General features: G+C 41.6%; 1 protein-coding gene across 3 annotated transcripts in view; it reads right to left on the bottom strand.

Moving 5' to 3' along the window:
• Positions 1-10,171: 10,171 nt before the first annotated feature.
• The window catches only part of LOC147454935 (magnesium transporter, putative (DUF803)), a 32,268-nt gene continuing 21,740 nt past the window's right edge, over positions 10,172-20,699 (bottom strand). Inside the window, exons 2-14 of one of the 3 annotated variants that reach the window (XM_086516769.1) lie at positions 13,470-13,551; positions 13,264-13,351; positions 13,111-13,191; positions 12,945-13,030; positions 12,781-12,854; positions 12,598-12,700; positions 12,364-12,495; positions 12,139-12,238; positions 11,941-12,060; positions 11,767-11,857; positions 11,017-11,071; positions 10,850-10,937; positions 10,172-10,645 (exon numbers count right to left, since the gene is read on the bottom strand). In XM_086516769.1, the coding sequence (XP_086372895.1) occupies positions 10,469-10,645; positions 10,850-10,937; positions 11,017-11,071; positions 11,767-11,857; positions 11,941-12,060; positions 12,139-12,238; positions 12,364-12,495; positions 12,598-12,700; positions 12,781-12,854; positions 12,945-13,030; positions 13,111-13,182 (1,098 nt within the window). In that variant the 5' untranslated portion in view covers positions 13,183-13,191; positions 13,264-13,351; positions 13,470-13,551 and the 3' untranslated portion in view covers positions 10,172-10,468. The remainder of the gene's footprint in view (positions 10,646-10,849; positions 10,938-11,016; positions 11,072-11,766; positions 11,858-11,940; positions 12,061-12,138; positions 12,239-12,363; positions 12,496-12,597; positions 12,701-12,780; positions 12,855-12,944; positions 13,031-13,110; positions 13,192-13,263; positions 13,352-13,469; positions 13,552-20,699) is intronic. The other 2 variants (XM_086516770.1, XM_086516768.1) reach the window with 2 other exon arrangements.

The following is a 20,699-nucleotide window of genomic DNA, read 5'->3' as shown; positions in this document are numbered from 1 at the left end:
ATTTGGGAGGGATAACCAAAAGATTCTACAAATTTTCCAATGGGAAACTTAAATGCCAAGAGAAGTACAAAGAAAAGTGAACCAAGTGCAAGGAAAGAACTAACTACATACCAATGTTGATAGCAAAAGGGAAAATTGATTACTTGATACTTGTAGAGGCAATGGATCCTGAGAAGAACAATTTAAGCACAAAGAGATATGGAAGCTCCTTACCCAAAGGGAAGAAACATCGAGAAAAAGGAAACTAAACCCAAACCAAGCCCACCAAAAGCAAACGAGTGAAAAATGTCAAAGGTCAAATGCAAAACAAAGTATCAAGTGCTGAAACAAATGTTAAATGAAGTTTGGCCAACAGAAATGAAGAGTGATGAGGACACTTAGACTATCCATACCAATGTTACATCCCAATACAAAAAGTAAAAATTCAAGATAGACGGACAACAACCCATGTGAGAGGTGAAAAAACCAAGGAAATCATACGAGGGGCCATAATAAGCCAAGAGAATTGACCTAGAAAAAGCGAGGAAGGAGCTTAGACCAACATACATCACACCCTAAAACCATCGACGAAGCTATTAAAAGTGCACAAGTTTTGAATTTCATGAGAGAGCAAAAGAGCAGTAACAAATCCTCCTAAGGTTCCCAATCTCAGGATAAGGATTTGAAATGTTTTATGTTGCGCTAGAGGCAAAGGGAAGCTCATAGCTCAAAATTACTCTTTTTTAAGGGCGTGTTTGGTTAAAGAAACCAAAAAGTTCTACAAAGTAGGCTGTTATGTATCACAATCCGCCATATCACTCTCGTTCATAATTGGAGCTTCCTTTTGTTGGTGTCAAAAATATTATGAATCGTGGTATAGATCCATTACACTTCTCCACCAAGAAGGCTTATTTATGGATCCACGTAAACTCATAATTTTCTCTTTCACTCGTTCAAATTGATCAAGCTGTCATTCGTCAAATGTCATGTAGCTGAAAGTATCAACACAATATACTTATTGTGTAGGAGTGATTTCAATGTATAATAGTGCGTGCAAAACCGCATATGAGTAGACACTTTCAATATAAATGACATGTGCATCCTGTACAAATCAAGCACTCTTTGTTGTTTCAAGATGAATTTCACAACTTGTTGTGCTACGTCAATTATTTTGAAAAACCATGTACTTTCTTCACTAGTATACCAATCTTTTAGCACCAAGTTTAAACCGTGCATATTGTAACCATTGGTCTAATTGTGTAGAAAACACTTTTTGATTATGTTACCAACATTTTTACAATCCTTTGCATTGTCCATGACTACTTGAACGATATGTTCAACACCGATTTCTTTAATTACATTAATCAATACCTCAAAAATATATTTGTCAATTTTAATAGCATCAAAACTGTCAATAGATTTTATGGACATCTCTCCCCTTAGACAAACTAACATAACAATGATTGATGAGTGCGTGTGTGTGCGAATGCGTGTGTGCGTGGTGCAGTGCGTGCGGGGAAGAGGGAAGAGCACAAGCCGGTATGGGTGGAGCAGCTTCACAAGACTCAAGATAAGGATCTCCTTATTCTCATAAGTAACTCACGATAAGGATCTCCTTATTCTCATATGTAATAAAGAATAAGGGTATGTACACACGTGGATGAGCGGCCGGACACTGGATGTCCGAGCAGACAAAAGAGGGAGCGCCTTTACCCCAACAATCTCCCACTTAAAGACGATGTGCCGATAAGTGAGGCCTAGTAGCTAAACTAATAGTATGTACAAGAAACTAGGTGAGAGACTCTCTTAACCTACGCCCACTGGCTCACTCTGTTAATCTACACGCAACCGTATCGGCTCTGGTGGTAGGCGAGTGTGTGTACCCACACGCTAGAGCCTGCATGTAGATCCCGCAGACAACTCTGTATGGTTTGCAAAGCTCCACAAAGCGTCATGCTAGTGTCAGCTATCGTATGGCTGACAATCCCTGCTACAAATGCTCCCACTGCAGCAGCAGCTGCTAGGTCGACGGGCCTCGATAGTAACAAGTCAAACATGAGATGCCCGAACGCTGATGAAATCTGCACAAGACTGACTGTACTCACCTCCCCTACGCTATCTGCAATCATTGCATCCTCAGGACTATCCATCGCGTATGGATGTGTCAACACCGACACTGGGGAAGCTACGTCCTCTCACCCATAGGCAAAGCTGTGCATCCTGGCACCAACTCATTAGCCTCTAATATGAGCATGTCAAAAAACTCCATATCTGTCAACTCTATCTGTGTCTCTAGGGAGCAGACCTGCTCTACCTCTGCCTGCACAAAGTTTGACAACACCTACTGTGTCTCACTAGAGCACTGTCGCTCTATCTTTGTCTCTACAGAGTCTACTAGCACGTCCTGCACAGCTAAATGCTCTGTCTCCTGAGCATGATGGAGATCACTAGCGAAAAAGATACGTCTCGTCTCTCGCTCAAAGCATGCTAGCAACAAAATCGAGACTACGCCGTCTCGAACTTCAGACACGTGCATAAGATATACAAGGCCGCTGCGGGCTCCTCTGGCAATCACTAGTAAACCGCAATGCATTTGGAAAGACTGCTCTCTAAGCAGTATTTGAAAACCAAAAGCTGCCAACTGTCTCACTGAAATCAAGCTCTGTCTCAGTTGAGGAACATAGCGTACATGTCGTAGAGTGTATGACGCACCACTGGGCAATGACAAACAAACATCTCCTGCACCCTCTATGTCAAACGCCGAACCATCAGCCAAGTGCACAAAACCAAGTCTCCTACTAGAAAATGTGTAAACCACTCACGACATGGTGTGACGTGAAAAATTGCATCGCTATCTAGTAACCACTGTGGAGAAAGTGTGCTAACCATAGACAAATTTGCAAGAGGTATACTGGAGGCAAGCGTGACATCACCGTCACTGGCATAGATTGCCACTGGAACTGCCTCTCTAACATCTATCAAAGCCGTATCTGCATCTTGCATACATCTCCGCTGCTGTCTCATACGTCTGAAACAACGGCGTCTAATGTACCCTGTGTGATCGCAATGCCAACAACGTATGTATCGGCAAGAACGAGACCGCCGTCTCTCAATGTCACAGATGTCTGCTACCATAAGTGAACGCCAAAATGGCAACAAAGTGGGAGATCACTCGACCACTACACTAATCAAGCATAAACCATCCAGTAGCTCAATAGTGAAAACCTATAACCTGTATGCTATAGTCTCACGCTCGGAATATGTGAGAACATGAAGCAAAATCAAAGGAAACCTGTAACCACTATGAGCATACCATAAATGTACGGCTAAGAACCAAAGTATGGTGAGAAATCTGGGAAAAATATGATAGAATCTTCCCTGTAAACTGAGCAAAACCGCAAATACAATCTTAACCATAAACCATGCCAAACTGGCAACAAAGTGGGAGGTAACTTGACCACTACACAATGCTCAAAAGCATCATCAATCGCATCAAAACTGATGCTAACATATGCCTAAAAGCAACTTCATAATTTGCGAACTCTACAAGCATAAACTGGGACAAACTGCTCAACTGAGCGTAAAGCGCATAACCATATATGCAAGTAGAGAACAAGCTAGCTCAAAACGATGAGAGAAACTGCCTGCAAAATATCTGCAAAAATCTGTGAAACCTGTGACTATCTATCTGTAGCCACACAAGCATACACAATCACAATCCTCACTCCTGCGAGAGTGGATACAAGAACATTAAATAGTGTCCAAACTATCTGTAGCCACACAAGCATACACAATCACAATCCTCACTCCTGCGAGAGTGGATATAAGAACATCAAACAGTGTCCAAAATGACAAAACCTGTCAAAATCTGTCAAAGTGAGAGTAAGCACTTGATCACTGTCAAAGTGGAAATATATCGACCACTATAGAAGATGGCATAACACTGCGAAATTTTATAGCGACAAGACGAGAGAAACAAACAGAATTTTCTTTGCAAAATGAGTCAAAACTCAACGCAAACCGCAAGCCAAAAAATTACAGATAATTGCCAGAGTGGGAGTCAACTCGACCACTAAACCATCAGAGAGCAAACTGTGAATACGTGTAAACCATGGCGAGAAACTGGGACAAATCCGGCAGAGTTTCCCTTGGAAATTGAGTAAAAACTCAAACAATCTTGGCGAATCACATGAAAACTAGACACACAGTGTCTCGGTAAACAGATACACAAATAGTCTACATACGCTGCCAAAAGCCTTGCATACCTGTCCAAAAACACCTGTAAACCTATAAATCTGCTACCTGCGAGCTATATCTAGCTCAAGTTGTAGCATACATAGCTGAAACTGCACCAAACTGTGCAAAAAATGCTCTCTAGTGCTCCACACAAGAAGCTCATAACTTGTAAGCAAAACCACTGAAGAATTTAGCAACTACTACCTCATTGATTGGTAAACACGTTGATCAAAAAAACCTGTCAAGAGCTATGTGCGCTCAAGGGAGAAATCCGCTCTAGAATGGTCCGCCAGAGCCGAATCTGTCGGTATGTGCCGTCGAAGCCGAAACTAGAGATGACCGTCGAAGTCGGAAAGCCAAGGATGGTCGTCGGAGCTGTCTTCCACCCGCCGGACGGAAGTGCCAATGCTATGGCCGCTTGTGCTTGAAGTCGAGAAAACGCTCGATGTCGATTTTCGCCGCCGGGCAAAAGTGCGCTAGTCGAATAGCCGCAAATCGGTGTCGAAATCGATGTGCCAAGCCGAGCAGTCAATGCTCGAGGCCGTAGACAATGCTAGAAGACTGAACTCGGGCCAATTCCGGATAATACCAGGCTTACTCATGCACAGGTAGCCAGTGTGCTCTCACACAGTTCGCTTTCTCTCAATCTCCTTTCACCCTCCAAGCAGTTGTACACCAAATTGTCTTGAAAAACACAGTCTTTGTGTTTTAGATTTTCGACCCACTTGCACTCTGAATCAGAAAACGATTTCTTCTACAAAGTTGTAGATCTTGGAGAGATATACGTTTTGATAAAAAAAAAGTTTTGAAATCGGAGCTTCCTAGCTCAAGTTATGACCAAAATACTGAACAATTATCAAACTGCCAAACCTGAGCGAACTGCTTCTCAGTGTCCCTAGCTCACAGAAAACTTGATCTCTCTCTTTCCTTTTGCCTGGTTTCTGTTACCTTGATCTCTGAGATCTACTTTCCGAATCCGTGTCGAATCGCCTTCAATCTGATGCCGCCAAGCACAAAACTCCATCGCCACCGAGAGATCGCCGCCGCCGCCTAGTCGTAGCTCTGATACCAATTGATGAGTGCGCGTGTGCACAAATACGTGTGTGCGCGGTGCGGCGCATGCGGGGAAGAGGGAAGAGCACAAGCCGGTGTGGGTGGAGCAGCCTCACAAGACTAAAGATGAGGAGCTCCTTATTCTCATATGTAATGAAGAATAAGGGTATGTACACACGTGGACGGGCGGCCGGACACTAGATGTCCAGGCGGGCAAAAGACGGAGCACCTTTACCTCAACATAGATCAATGGTCTTCTCTGAACATTTGACCAACCATTACTAGCAATTGTGCATCCTAGAAGCAATATATTCTCAAAATTATTTTTAAAACACGCTCTTCTAATTCGGCATAACATTTGTCCAAGAGATCATTTTGTATCGTATGATACGAAGGGGTTGAAAATCCTAGAACATACTCACTAATTTTCTTCCATGCATGTTTCCAATGATGGCTATCAACCATAACGAATGCACTCTCAGTGGAAAAAAATTGCTTTGGCAAGTGCATTTTATGCTTCTTTCTTGCGTCTATGTTCGAAAGCTTTGGTGCAATGATCTTTGTTGCATTTGCCCAAGCCCAACCTCATTGTGCTTATATGTAACACTGCTTGGTACTGTATCTCCTTGCACATGTTGTTGTGTAGTGTTTGTTGGTGTCACCACAAGATCATTATGATTGGTAGTTGGCTCTGGCTGCTCTTGGCATGCATCCATAACAGATTCCTTTACCCACTGTTTCTTGCCATCTTTCTTTGTGATCTTTTCTCTCAAATGCTTTGCAACAACAGGTGCCTAAGGATGTTTGCATTTGCAACAACTCTTTTTAAAACTACCCAAAAAATGGTCCCTAATACATGGAGCTCCGCCCTGATTTTGTGGTAAAGAAAATTTACATTGCCACTCCTGATATCGACTCCATACATTATGAGAAAAATCCCACTCTTTGATGGCGCCTTCTTTTCTTTCCCAACTTTCATACCACTTGTGCCGGCATTTTGGTCCTTGCTTGCATTAATAGCTGAAGACTTATATAAGGACTTCATATTCAATTATAAAAACAATTCTCTACTTTTTAATATATATTAAAACTAAAAACTTCATTAGGAAAGCAATAAAATTTACACATGTGCGATTTCCACTTGTGCCGGCATTTTGATCCTTGCTTGCATTAATAGCTGAAGGCATTAGAACTTCATATTAGCTTATAAAAATAATTCTCTAATTTAAAATATATTTAAACTAAAAACTTCATTAAAAAAGCAATAAAATTTACACATTGTGTGATTTGCAATGCACTCTCTGTCTTACATTATGCATAAAACAAAACTATGAATTTCTCAATGAAATTACATACTTGTGGATTACTTTTATGCACTCCGTGATTTGCAGACAATAATACACATTTGAAAACATCACATTGTCTATATGTAGTGGTTAGGCCCATTTTTTTTTCTCACTTATTTTCACATGCAACATAGAATAATCAACTTAAACATTGGAACAATGATAATCATTTTGCAAAACACAAACAAAAGTAACAATATGTATGATTTCAACCTCATGCACCGATAATCTTTCTCAACACCTAATGCACTCTATATCTAACATTGTGCATCAAACAAAAATATGAAATCTTCAATACAATTACACACTTGAGGACTACTATCACCCAATTGAGGATTGTAACCCCCTTACACATTCAATTGAATATATGCAAGCTATTTTCACCCAATCAAGGATTGTAGCTCTTATATTGTGGAGTGACAAACAATATACATCAATTAAAACCTATGATGGTGTGAAACATCTTTTTTCTATTTTCAATGCTAGTTGTTTTCTATGACAAGGTAGCTCTCAATGACAAATGCTCCATTTAAAAAATGTCAATGAAGGGACTAGGGTGGTGCCAAATTGTCATGCAATGTTTAAAATTTGCACAAGATGGTTCCAAATAGTCATGCAATATTTAAAATTTGTACTCAAGATGTGTATAATGTTCATCTCACTTAGGAACCCATATATACATGTTCAAATTTTCAAGGTTGAGAGAAATTAGAAAAGGCATACGTAACGTGCAAGCAAGTATACTTTGTCTACACACAAATACTTGGGCAGCAACACATGATTATACACTAATCTACAATGAGTGATAGAGACCTCACTTTCATTTTGAGCCAATCTCAACATCTCATTGCTATTAGGAAGTGGACATTGAGGAGCCTTATCATAGCACACTCAAGATATATGTCCTTTTTTGAAGTTTGTATCAGCTTTAATGCACTTGTTTTGTGACTTGCAAACAATTTAAGATGGTTGGTCTTTGTTGTCAATCCTTTAAACATGTTCTCGTAGTTTTGTTGAGATGCATTCTTTTTCGTATTGATTATAACAATTCCATTTTTGAATTGGGTGTGTCCATATGTGCCGCTATTAAAGGGCCTCTAATGGTGATCATTTGATAGCTAAACATATGTGGTGTGAGAAAAGAAATTGGCATTGTTTTGCTGATTTGTTTGCTTATCAATTATTATATTTTATTATAGTGTTGACATTGTCAAATTGGGTGTGTCCATTAGTGTTGATATTGGAAGCCTATTATGACTGTTTGATAGGTTACATTGTGTGTAAGGATAGGATTCATTAGCCCACAAGGCCAACAGACCTAATATATTTGCAAAAAACTCTAATTGAAAAGCTCCCTAAAAAAATTCACTCATCAACTACATGCTTTTGGGCCCGTCTTTACTCCTTTGCTCTTGCATGGACATATTTTGTCAGCTTTCTTCTTGGGAAGCTTGGAATCTAGCCCCAAGATTTTGCAACTTTCGTGCATGATATACATTAAATGGTGGTTTTTGTTTTGTGAACATTGACTCTAATATTGGTTTGATACCCAAACTGACTTTCATTTCTTTTTTCATTGAAAAAGAGGAGATCACCCACAACACTGAAACTATAAGTATTAAAGTTGCAAACATGCAAAGATATAACATAGGCATCAAAGCTATCTTTTTATGTCATCCGTACAGTTTGCAACATTACAAAACTCTAGAGATGAGGAAAGATTCATCTACAAACTTTGCAATATAGCTACTCATATTTCTAGATTCCATGTTTTAGTAGAATATGGTGATTTGTGATAGTTTGCCCCTTGTGATGATTAAACTTGCAATCATAATGTTTTCACTGCCTTGAATGGGAACCCTGCTTTTAATTCCTATAACCAGAGTAGAGTAACTATAGACCTTGCCCCTTCAAATTACTACAAAGAATGGCATCGTGTTCACGAGAGCATAGTCAATTACATGCTTTTGAGCCCGTCTTTACTCCTTTGCTCTTGCATGGACATATTTTGCCAGCTTGGAATATAGCCCTCAGATTTTGCAATTTTAGCACGTGATATACATTAAAGGGTGGTTTTTTTTGTAAACATTGACTCTAATGTTAGTTGGATACCCAAATTGACTTTCACTTTCTTTTTCCAATGAAAAAGAGGAGATCAACCACAACATTGAAACAAAAAAAGTATTGATCTTGCAAACTATGCAAAAATCTAACATAGGCATCAAAATTATCTTTTTTTGTCATTTGTACACTTTGCAAGGAGTATCTATATTGCAAAAATTTGGAGACCAGGCACAACTCATATGCAAACTTTTCAATATAGATACTCTCTCATAGATTGCATGTTTTAATAGGCTCTGGTGATTTGTGATATTTTGCCCCTTGTGCGGATTAAACTTGTAATCATAGTCCTTTCACTGCCTTGAATGGGGAACCTTGCTTTTAATTCCTTTTACCTTAGTAGAGTAGCAATTTTGTTTGCTAGTTTAGGGGTCTGAATGTGAAAGAAACAAGAGAGAGATGGTACGTATAAGTGCTTCAAATGTGGAAACTATAGACCTTGCCCCTTCACATTGGATGAACTAAAAGAATGGCATTGTGTTCATATATTTTCCATGAGCACATGGTCAACTACATGCTTTTGAGCCCATCTTTACTCTTTTGCTCTTGTAGGTTAGCCTAGTGTAGCATCAATTGCTCGTGGGGTCTCTAATGCCGGAGAGTTGACATATGCAATGGCAATATGAGAAAGACACATGGGCTATTGAACAACGTGCTATGTTGATGGCTAGGCTAATGAGGGATATTTTTTGGTATAAAAAGGACTTTCCTTCTTATATGTTATTGGTTCACCAATATCACATCTCATAGATATTGTGAAACAAACGCTTGTAGAATCAAGTCGATTGTGCTTTGGAATCAAAGCTCAAAATAACCTATTTTCAAAACCTTGGAAAACCTAAGCATGGAAAAATTTGGAAGTAAATTGACTTTCACAGCTCAATATATCAATTCAATGTAAAAACATTCGAACTTCAGTCAATTTATATAAACTGTGTACTTGTGCATCTTCATATATAGAGTTCAATGGTAAATCATACCTTTTGTAGGTGGGATTATACTAAACCAAGGTTTTTTCTCAAGCATTGTTAGTAGTGTACATCATAAAAGGTGTTGTGCCTTTTAGCAATTGTTACTTTTGGTTACACCATTTTGTGTTCTGAATGAATTGACATTGGAAGGCATTTTCAATGCTAAAAATGTCTTCAAATTTCTTTAAGGATCCCATCATGTACCAATCATATATCTAGCATTGTGCATTTAAATTGAGTAGTTCGTTAATGTCTTCATAAATTTACTACTTTTGTTTCCTTGTAAGGTGTGTCATTGTTGCTTTATCCTAATCAGGTCTCCTTGGTTAGTTATTCCTTGTTTCCTTGCTCTCTCTCACAAATGCTTTCTACTGTCAAACTTTATCGTTTTCTCTGCTGCCGGCAGAAAGGCCCCATGGCAATAGGGGGAAGACATGAACAACATCCAGGACTAACAAACCCATGTTTTAACCAAAGACAAAAAACTGCAAACTGGCCTGTTTCTGTACCGTAAATTTACTCTTGCAAAATGTGAGCCAATAAAAAGTCCAATGTACAGCAGGTACAGGTCTACAATTATGGCAAAGAATGATAATGAGGAAGAGCCACGCGATCACGGGACTTATTGTCATCATTGCCCTAAACAATGGTTAGGTATATATAGCACCACAATGTTGTGGCCGAGATAGTCAGTGGTTCAAGTCTGTTATAGGAAAAATGGAACAATTTTGTGGTATATATAGCCCCTCCCAAATCGTTGCATTAATTCTCAACATCAAGACCTGGCTCTAAATGTTCATATCCAAGCCTTATGCCAGAAGAAAGGGAATGATTACGTAGAACAGGGTTCCTCCATGTCATGCGTGACGAAGCTATCATAGGCATTGCAAAAACTGAGGTGACATGAGCTTTGTTCTCCAGCAATCTGTGGCAAGCACTCTACATGGCCAACCAGGTAATAGAAGAATCAGATGAATAGATTAGTACACATTCAAGCTGGGTAGAACCTAGAGAACAAATTGAAACACTACCCAGATCCTAGTCTAGAAACAGGAAAACTGGAAGCATACCAGAAGCTGCCAAGGACGGATACACAGAAAGATAGAGACATAGCTGGTAAGCTAGATAGTCCATTTCACATACCTTTGTCTTATTGAAAACAGTTGCAGCTATCTCATGCACATGAAAATTCTTCTTCGAGATGCTTGATACTTGAGTCTGTGACTGGGCTCTGCTGGCATGCATGAAAATTTTAATACAATGTCATAAATTTGTCATTGCGGCCTCTGAAACTGCCACAGCAACAATACCGTTCTATCAAATCTGAAGCCTCCTCAGAATCTACCCATAAGCCTCCCTTTGCACCTGAGTTATAAAACAAAAACGAAACTCAATGAATGAAGCTTCAATTCCCGTATCCACACTGCACAGATAACACACTTCACCGATTACCTCACGCAAATCCATCCTGTAAGTGACAAAACAATCTGTTACTTTTTCCAGGCACGTTAAGTTGATCCTTTTCCAAATGGAAGGTTTATCAAGTTTGGAAACGTTTGCTAGTACAAGAAAATCCATACCAGCCATATAATATGCATGTTTCCATAACAACAACTACTAATCATGTAAGTGGTCATAAACTTTCATGTCCACTGTCCCATTGAGTTGAGGGTCTTCACAAACTTGTCAGCTGGACACTAACAAACTGCTCTACGCCAATGCATGACACATTCAGGCGAGCAATCTTCGCTCCAGACTAGCATGACATTCAGCATGGATGTCCAATTAAGTTACAAAAATGTCCACAATAATTTCACCAAGAAAGAAAGACTGTTAGAGTATCTTAAAGCACAATGTGGCCTCACAGACCCACCAATGCATGAATGCCATGCAACTCTCATCCAAGAAAACACAAGGATGAGCCTAAAGCTCAAAGCTGAGCCTATCAGGAAGCATATAGTTCAAAATACAAAATACCACCGGGCTAATAATTTACACAACACAAATTAGGGAGCACTCCCACGTAGAGACTGTAATTTTACATTCAAGATGCAGTTTACCTTCAGAGGCGTCAGGCGAAAGCATCAGAATGCCCAGAAAAAGGGTCAATATACCAAGTGCAAATATCGAGGTCCTAAAGCTATCGAAAACCTAATCAGCAAACAGAAACCACTATTTATTGATGATTTCAAAACCAAGAAACAGAAAAAAAAGCTTCAGCAAAAAAAACTTACTTGGTATTCAGCAAAGTAGACAAACCCAGTGAATATAGAGAAAAAGGTCCAGACTATTTGAAACATGGGAACTATAAGGATAGCATCGAATAAGGCCAATCCATCATTTAATCTCGTCATCTGCAAATGCAAGCTGACTGTATAAGCATGGCGCCTTCACTTAGATCTGATTGAATAGAGCAATTGCAGCAAGCTTACCCAAAAGGAGGCAGTAAAAATAAACATAAGGAGGACTGCATATGTGAACCATCCATCTAGTTCATTATCACCATTCAGAGTCTGCCGCAGTAAGACTGACCTGACAAACATAAAGTGTGAATAAAGGTCACATTACACCAGTTCCCCAGCGAAAACACCGCTCAGCAGGAATTCAAATAGCAATGTGTAGGTGATAATTTCAATGTGCCGTCAAGACCAACTTACAATGATTTTGCAAAGAGCACAGAATGGGAACCAATTATTCCTGACACCATTGCATAGGAGAAAGGCAACAAAGTGTGCCAATGCCTACTCATATTCTCATCTGTACAACTTGCTATTAAAGCACGTCCTTTCCTTCTCAAAGAAGATCATACCATTATTATTATCATGAGGGAAAAAAAAAGTCTTGTCGGACATACTGAAACTGTGAAAATTGGAAAAGTCACTTGAACTCACTTGTAAGCCATATGGTTCACTGATACAAGGATGATAAGACAAACACAATAAACGAGGTAGACATGATTGCCATAATTTGTAAGTAGTTCTTCCTGTGTATAGACTAAGTGAAAATAAGTGATCAGCACCAGGTTTACTTTAGCAAGAGAAGCAAAGGATTATCAAGAGTTCAAGCCAAGATACCCTTCGACTGATGATTCCCAAAGGCAACCAAGAAAATATTTCCCGTTACAATGAAGAGAGTTGCGACAAGGGTTCTGCAGTGATCAAGAAAGGGTTGGAATTATTACTGGAAAGGTTTGCTCAATCATTTTTCACCAGATAAGAAGAATTAAATGCATAGCTACCTGCTGGTCACTTTTTCATGTAAGACAAAATAGGCAAATCCAACATTTGAGATAAATTGTATAGAGCCTAGTGAAGCAAGAAGTGACTGCAGACAAAAGCAATTTATTTAACAAGAATTTCACACCTCAAAATAAATCTCCGAAAATTGTCTACAATTTCCAATACCTGGGCAGCATATCCAAAGGACAGGAAATTAAGAACATTTCCAAGAATGAAAATGAGCATCCCTGCCATCATGCAAAAGGTCTGTAAGAAGTTTTTTAGGTAATTCGCAAAGAAGATTGCAACCTGCCATAAAGGGTTAGGATAAGGTTGAACCTATCCACCATGCTTGAAAGTAAATTATTGGTCTCTGAGAAGCATGTTTGACACCAGAAGCTGCCTCCAGCAGTGTCAACCGCTCTTTCTGCCACCACATGTGAATAAAGTTTAAACAATAGGTAAACAATTTGACAGAATTATGAAAATCTCAGATAGGGCTGAGAGATGGCGTCGCATATTCATGAGTCTGTGGAAGTTGGGACCTTTATTCATGATTGAGCTCGGTCTTCTTTGGCACTACAGGCTACTTAACCTGTTTGGCCCCTCCCGATTCTCTTTGTGTGCCTGTGTGAGAGAGTGTTGGAGCATACATTGATACCTAGTTCTACACCCACTATTGGGCATTAACAACATAAGCAAGGATACCATAGTTTCTTGTCAATACTAGATATGATGGAGCTGATATTTTCTATCTTGTGGATGACCAACCTTTAAAAAAAAAGGGTCACACATCCCCAAGCATACATACAAGCAGCAAACAAGGCAACAAAAGAAAAAACCTGCGTAAGGAACAAAGTTCAAACAGAAAGAAAAAAAACGCAGCAGGTGGCAAGTTCCGCATGCACACACACACCATTTTGTGTTAAATCATTTCTTGTAATTTCTATTTTTCTTTTGCTAGTGCTACATGACATTGTCTTGCACAATGCCATCTTATATTTATGCTACCATTCTGTGCAAACTACAGCCATCACAAAGTGTATGTTATCAATGTTTTGGTTTTTGTGGACTTCATCTCTATTCCTCTGTGGTTCTCTCCAGACAAGGATGTTGTCATACTGCTCTCTGAGAGTGAGGATCATCTTGAGCCAAAACACTCAAACCGTCACTGCAAGCGGCTCAGGCTGCCCCTCACAGACATTAAAAAAAAACCGAGCCCAGCTGGATGCCCAAGGCTGCTGATTGTTAAGAGTTTGACATCACCTGGACTCGTCCACATGGTCTTACACATAAGTGACGTAGATATTTCTCTCATTGGTCATGTGTGGCCGGGAGTGGCTCTTTGCGTCTATGTAGCCTCCTGCATGCTTGGAATATTTTATCCCTAGCCCTCATAGGGTGCCTCCTATGACCAAGTAGCCCTATTCCCTCTTCTCTAAATTTTCTCCCTGCATCTTTCATGCCATGTGTCACGAGGACGCAACTGTTAACTATGTCACGAGGACGTGGCAACAACTAACCTTAGTTGTTGGTTTCTTTCCTAAGATTTTTGTTATATTTTTGAGACCCTCTTTTTGAAGTTGCAAATGGTCGGACATTGTATTGCCAATGTGAACGGTCGTTTCACACGCAGACGGGAAGTTGTTCGGCACTAGAATTCGTATAGTAAGAGGATGTCCAAGCTCAGTCCAAGATCATGTAGGTCTCCCCCGTCGCACTTAGCAAGTTGGTGGATACTAGAAAGTGAACTCAATAAAGGCATAGTGCCAAGGTGGGGTCACCAAGGGAAAGTACCCAACAGTTGGGCCACATTGCATTTTTGGATGCGGTTCCAATGGGGATAGATGGTCAGATGACCAGTGGGAGTCCAATACAAGCATCCCCTAAAATTTAGGGAACTGCTATTTTGGTCCACAAAATCTGTTCGCGTCATTACCTCTGGAATGACAAGGGGAACATTTTAGAACTCTACTGCAAAGTCAACTGGGCAACCAGTCGGGAGATTTTTAACCGGGAAGCCCAAAACGGGAAAATGCTTGTAAATGTGCCAAGTGGCACTGCCTGGTGCACTTTCCTCTTGCAGAAAGCTGGGCGCTCGATTTTTAACTGGGAGAGAGCTCATTTGCAGCCTGCCATAGGTTAAGAGCTATTGACTGCAAGCTTTCCCTCTCATGTACAGTGTGGTGCAAGAAGTCATGTCCTGCACACCTCACACTGGTCTCTCTCTTCCCTACGTGCAGTAATGTGATGCCCCACAATAGGGCTCTTCATTTGACTCATGTACAGCTGTGTGGTTATATCCGTTTTTGCTGAGGCAAGAGCCTCTCTGAGCAAAAACGGGAGTAGCTAACTACTGCTCCAAAGCAGGCACCAGTGAGGGTGATAACCTTACCATACAAGTGCGTTTTCAGTGCTGGTTATGCGCTGAAATTGGACTGTTTTTCAGCCATACGGATGCCAGAACCATTGGGAACAGTGCCCCACTGTTAAGAGGACAGTTCGGGGACTGTTTAGGGCTGAAAACAGAAAAAACACCAGTAAATACAGTGTGCTGTTTTTGGGCAGAAATCAGAGGGTTTATGTCAATGGAAGTGAGTTTCAGCAGGGGAATTGGTTTCGGGCAAGTTTTGGGGCTGTTATGCTACCGAAATTTTGCCAGAATAGGTGGTGATATCTAGCTGGATACAGGCAAAGAATTTCCAAGACTCTTCTTTGTAATTACTCTCTTAAAGAATAAAGAAATACTGAAAGGGGCGCCAATTTCGGGGCCTACAGGTTGTCGATGTCTGCTCGGAGCACTCTAGCTTCCGAGCCGTGTGTGTGCTTAAGTGCTAATTCCCGTCGCACGTTACCATTGCAAGTTCTCTCTGTGTGTGTCTAAAGTAAAGAATTTCGGGTGAAAGCCAAAGTCTACCGCCCCACGGGCCGGTTTCATGGTTCCGTTGCCGGGATAGAATCACTTTTTCCTCAAGAAATGAGCCTCGGTTGTTTTGGGTAAAGACACAGAGTACAAAAATGCGGGATTATACCATGGCTGACAAAGGGAAGGGCATTATGGAAGAGGGTTCCTCTTCGAAGGGACAGATAGGACATTCCTATGGTGTTCGAGATTGGTAAGAGTTCATGACCACGTCTGTCTGTATCTCCTGTTGATGTGAATGTCCCTCCAATACAGGGCTTTATGACTGGGCAACTCGAGGATGATGCGTTCAGGACTTAGTTAGTTGCCGTGGTGAATATGTTTTCGCAACTGGAGCAAAACCCAAGGTTTATGGAGTTCTTACAAGTGCCACCAGTGCCACAACAAAATAGGCAACCTACACCGCGAACAGAGCTTGTTGAGGCTCAACCCAAGTACTTCATGCGTCTCAGCAGGATAGGGAACACTCGCATATTGCGGAGTCGGGGGCTCCAAAATAAGTTCCTCCCGTCCTTGAACAGGTGGTTAGGACGCCTATTCCACAGGCTATGCCAGTTCAGCCCGCCACCTTTCAGAGCCCGCATGTTGTCTTGAATGGACAGAGAACTGGATACCAGGCAATGCGTCCAATTTTTCCACCACCCACAGTACATCCTTGGTATTTCGGGGGTGGATCTGTGTTCCAGAGTATGGCTGGTTATGCGCCTGGAAGTCAGTCGTACATGCCAGGAACAATGTTTGGGGGTATGCAAGGCATGATGCCAAACCCCATGTATGGTAGCATCTGCATGCAGCAGGGTTTTCAGAGCAACCAGGGCCAGTTTGGGGTGCCACAGGGTCATTTTGGCATGGCTGGTTTTTATGGACAGCAGCCATATATGGCACCTTTGGTGCAAAATGTTAATGGCCAAGACACGCCGATGATTTCTACTACAGTGCCCATGTTGCAGACAATTCCTTGTGACAATTTGTGGGCACTGGAAAAGCCGAAAGCTTACAAAGAAGGTGGTGCAGCTGTAAAGTTTAGCACTTTCAGCAGCTTCGAGGATAAGGCAAAGGCTCTTACTTTCCTCTAGCAGTTTGATACAACTTATGCAGGAGGGAATTTTACAGAGGCCTCTAAGGTCAGGAAAGCTGCCATTTTCTTGAAAGACAATGCGCTTATATGGTGCACGACAATGTAAATGCAAGGATAGACACCCGCCAACTTGGGTCTACTTCAAGAAAATGTTTGCATCTGCTTGGCTATCAATGAATTTGAAGCCGACGTCATGACAGATTGGCACCACCTTACTTCGGCTACATGCAAGAGCTTGCTGGAGTACAATTGGAGGTTTTGTAAAGCGTTATTCTCAGTGACCTCCTACAGATTTGTGCCATTGACAGAGCAGATAGAGAAGTACTGTTGTGGGCTGCCTAAAGGGCTTCGAGACTACTGTACCAAGAACAGAGTAGCTACCCTCACCCAGCTCATGGAAGTTGCTAGCACTGGTCTTACCTTGTTGATAGGAGATGTTACCATGTGTCACAAGACGGGCACCACGTGCCAATAGAAAAGAAAAAACTAAACTGAGAGAGAGAGAGAGACGACACGCGACACGAAGTGGCGGAATTCTACCCCAAAGAGTATTGGCCCCAAACCTTGGCGCCCCTTTCGGTATTTCTTTATATTGCATCAACGTAGTACAAGCCGGTACTCCAGACGCTGCACCTTCTCTAGGAAGCATGCCAGAGAATGAGCCCTTAGCACATATTTAAAGGCCCTAGGCCCCAAAAGCAGTTTACAGTGAAAAGCCTTCAAACTCAAAAGCATCTGGTCCAAAAGCAATGCCAAAAAGCTGCCAGCATGATTTACGGAAATCCGTACAGCGCCACGTCATCAGCCAGTGCAAAACGCGAAAATCTGTACAGCTTGCCACGTCATCATGTCAACGCAATTTTTGGGTTTTGACCGTACAACTGCCACATCATCAATATTGGCACAGGTCTTTCTCTGTGTGAATGGTTCTGCTTTATTTTAATCCTTTATGTCTCTTGGGGCCCCATCGGACGGGCTCCCCATAAGTTGGTAGGACTTCTTCTTCTGTTACTTGTTCTTCTTAGGGTTTAGGCCCCTCGGCCGGCATCTGCAAGTTGACTCTCTTCTTCAAGGCTTTGACACGTCATTAGTTTGTGACATCTCCCCTTCTTGAAAGAGAGTAATCGTCCGCGATTACAGATCTACAAAACAACTCAAGTTAGCTCAAAAATTTCCGACGGTCATTCCGAGGGATAATAAGTTTGCTCTTTTTGTTAAGGAGTTAGCTTCTCCTTTCGGCTCTTTTGATCAAGGAGTTAGCTTCTCCTTTCGTCTAGATCCGAACTCTTGATATTCCAGCGTAAAAAAATTAGCCATCACACCTAGATCGTATTGATCCTCCACGGGTGTCATGATGCACTAAGATTACATACCCAGGCAATCTCATCCAATTAGGAATATTCAGTGGTTGGCACATCACAATGCAACACAAATGCTCACATATGCATGTTACAAGACATAGAAACATAAAGTTGCCGATGAACACTCCTCCCGCATAAGCTAACAAGGTCCGGGCCGGGAGATATTCAACGACTCCCTCATCACTCTCCCGCATGCCCTAAAAAGGTCCGGGCTGGGAGATATAGAGGCCCTTTATAACCAAACGCCCCCCAGACCGCAGCCTGCGTCGTTTGGAGGTGCTAAGAGTAACCACTGCTCCCGCATAACCATCCACGTCCGGGCCGGGAGTCACAACAACAATTATTTTACAAGCATACAACCAAATGCTTCCCAGACATCGGCCTACGTCATTCGGAGATTCTCTAGCATACAACAGAACGCTCCCCAAGCATCGGCCTGCGTCATTCCAAGGTTCAAACAATACCAAAACAGTATTTCTCGCGTCTCCACCTGGGAGTAAAATCACCAATCATTGCAACAAGGATAGAAGCCAGAGTCAAACAATTCAAATCGGTACCAAGACAGGTTTAAATCAGATAGCATCCATTTCAAACAAATTCCAAACAGGATCACCAAACAAGTTCTGAAACAGATTCTCAAACAAAATTCAAACTTAAAAAGCGATCTTGACATCAACCAAGCTCGAAAAGTCGACTGACTTTCCATCCTAAGACCTGCACCAAAAATTAGGGTTAGGTTCCTTCCATGAGGTTGTAGCCGAGCAAAGCATGGTCCATCAGCTCTTGGACAGAGAGTGTTTTCTTTGATAGCAATCGCACTGGATCTCCAAGGTCATCTGCTCGTGAAAAGACATCTGCTGAGAGATGTCAAGAAATTTCAAGTTATAATCTGCTAGGGTTTCCATGGCAAGCATTTCAGGATTCCCCACTCTGCCAGAAGTTGCACTCCGAAGGAAGATGTCAGAAACCATACAACTTCGAGCAAAAATTTCCTTGAAAGCTTGCCAAGTACTTGGAGTATGCTGCTTGGTAGCTATCAACATCTGCATGGCACTGCCTCTGAGAAAAACAACAGCTCGAAACAAATCTTGTCTTGTAAGTGATCTTTATGGCTTATGCCCTGTAAGACATGAGCAGTGAAGACGGATCGTACGCTGCCACGTCATCGGTATTGGCGCAAGTCTTTCTCTCTGTGTGTGTGGGCCCTGCTTTATTTTAATCCTTTGTCTCTTGGGGCCCCATCGGACGGGGTCCCCATAAGTTGGTAGGACTTCTTCTTCTGTTACTTGTTCTTCTTAGGGTTTAGGCCCCTCGGCCGGCATCTGCAAGTTGGCTCTCTTCTTCAGGGCTTTGACACATCAGCAGTTTGTGACACCATATACATGTGGTAGTGATGTGTGTGAACACACTTAGGACCGCCGGGGCATTTCTTCCCTCTGTAGGAGGTTTTTCCCTCGTGCATTGTATATACGCCCATTCATTCTAGGGCTATCTATCTTTCCATTGCCCACTAAGTAATACACTCTATTGTGTGCCTTAAGCTTCCTTCGTCTTCTTCAAGCTGTGTGTGTTTTCCTGCAACCCTAATCCAACGATTGGTATCAAAGCAGGTTGCGTCCTCCCGGGCTTAGTCGCTAGCAGCTCCAACACACGCCTGCTCACTTTCCCCGATTTTAGTGAGCTTTGGCGAGCGTTCGTAGGTCGACAAAAACTTCGGGAAAGCTCGAAAAGCTTAGTCTGCTTAGATTTCTGTTTCGGGCTCATTTCGGCCTCCGTTTCCACTACAAACAGTACTGCACAGGCTATTTTGTCATTTTATGCAGAATTTCTATCAGTGCCATTTTTTGCATAACAAGTCCCTTACAGTCTTCTACAGTTTGTGCTATATAGCACGTATTGTTCCCGCTTTGTTTCTCCTCTTTTCGGGCAGTTTTCACATCAGGTGCAGCATTTACTATGGCTGACAACAATACAGATGTGTTCAAGATGTTTGTTGCTGAGGACAGATTAGATGGGGACAATTACCCCATGTGGGCTTACATGATGCAACATGTTCTTGTGTCAAAGGGCATCTATCACTACACACTCGTTTGGATCAGATGCAGACGCAAAACAATTCCCGAAATCTTCCTACAACTTCTAGGACTATGCATACTGATTCAACACCTTCTTCCGAAGCTTCAATGGATGAACCAAACGAACCAGATCCAACTCATGCGGTAGACAATCGTGAACTTCAATTACTTCATAAAATTTTTAATGCTGCACAAAAGAAGAAGCTTGATGTTAAATTGTCGGAACCGTACACTGGTCGCCGCGACAAGCGTGTTCTGGACCAATGGCTATTCAAAATGGAGGTCTACTTGTCCAATACAGATTTAGTCGAGAGTAAAAAAGTTGCACTTGCTAGTTC

This window comes from Adiantum capillus-veneris, chromosome 7 (assembly GCF_014529385.1).
Source record: "Adiantum capillus-veneris isolate H3 chromosome 7, ASM1452938v2, whole genome shotgun sequence".
In the NCBI taxonomy this organism is placed as follows: Eukaryota; Viridiplantae; Streptophyta; class Polypodiopsida; order Polypodiales; family Pteridaceae; genus Adiantum; species Adiantum capillus-veneris.
The sequence above is the reverse complement of the archived record's forward strand: the minus strand, read 5'-3'. Positions and strand labels throughout refer to the sequence as shown.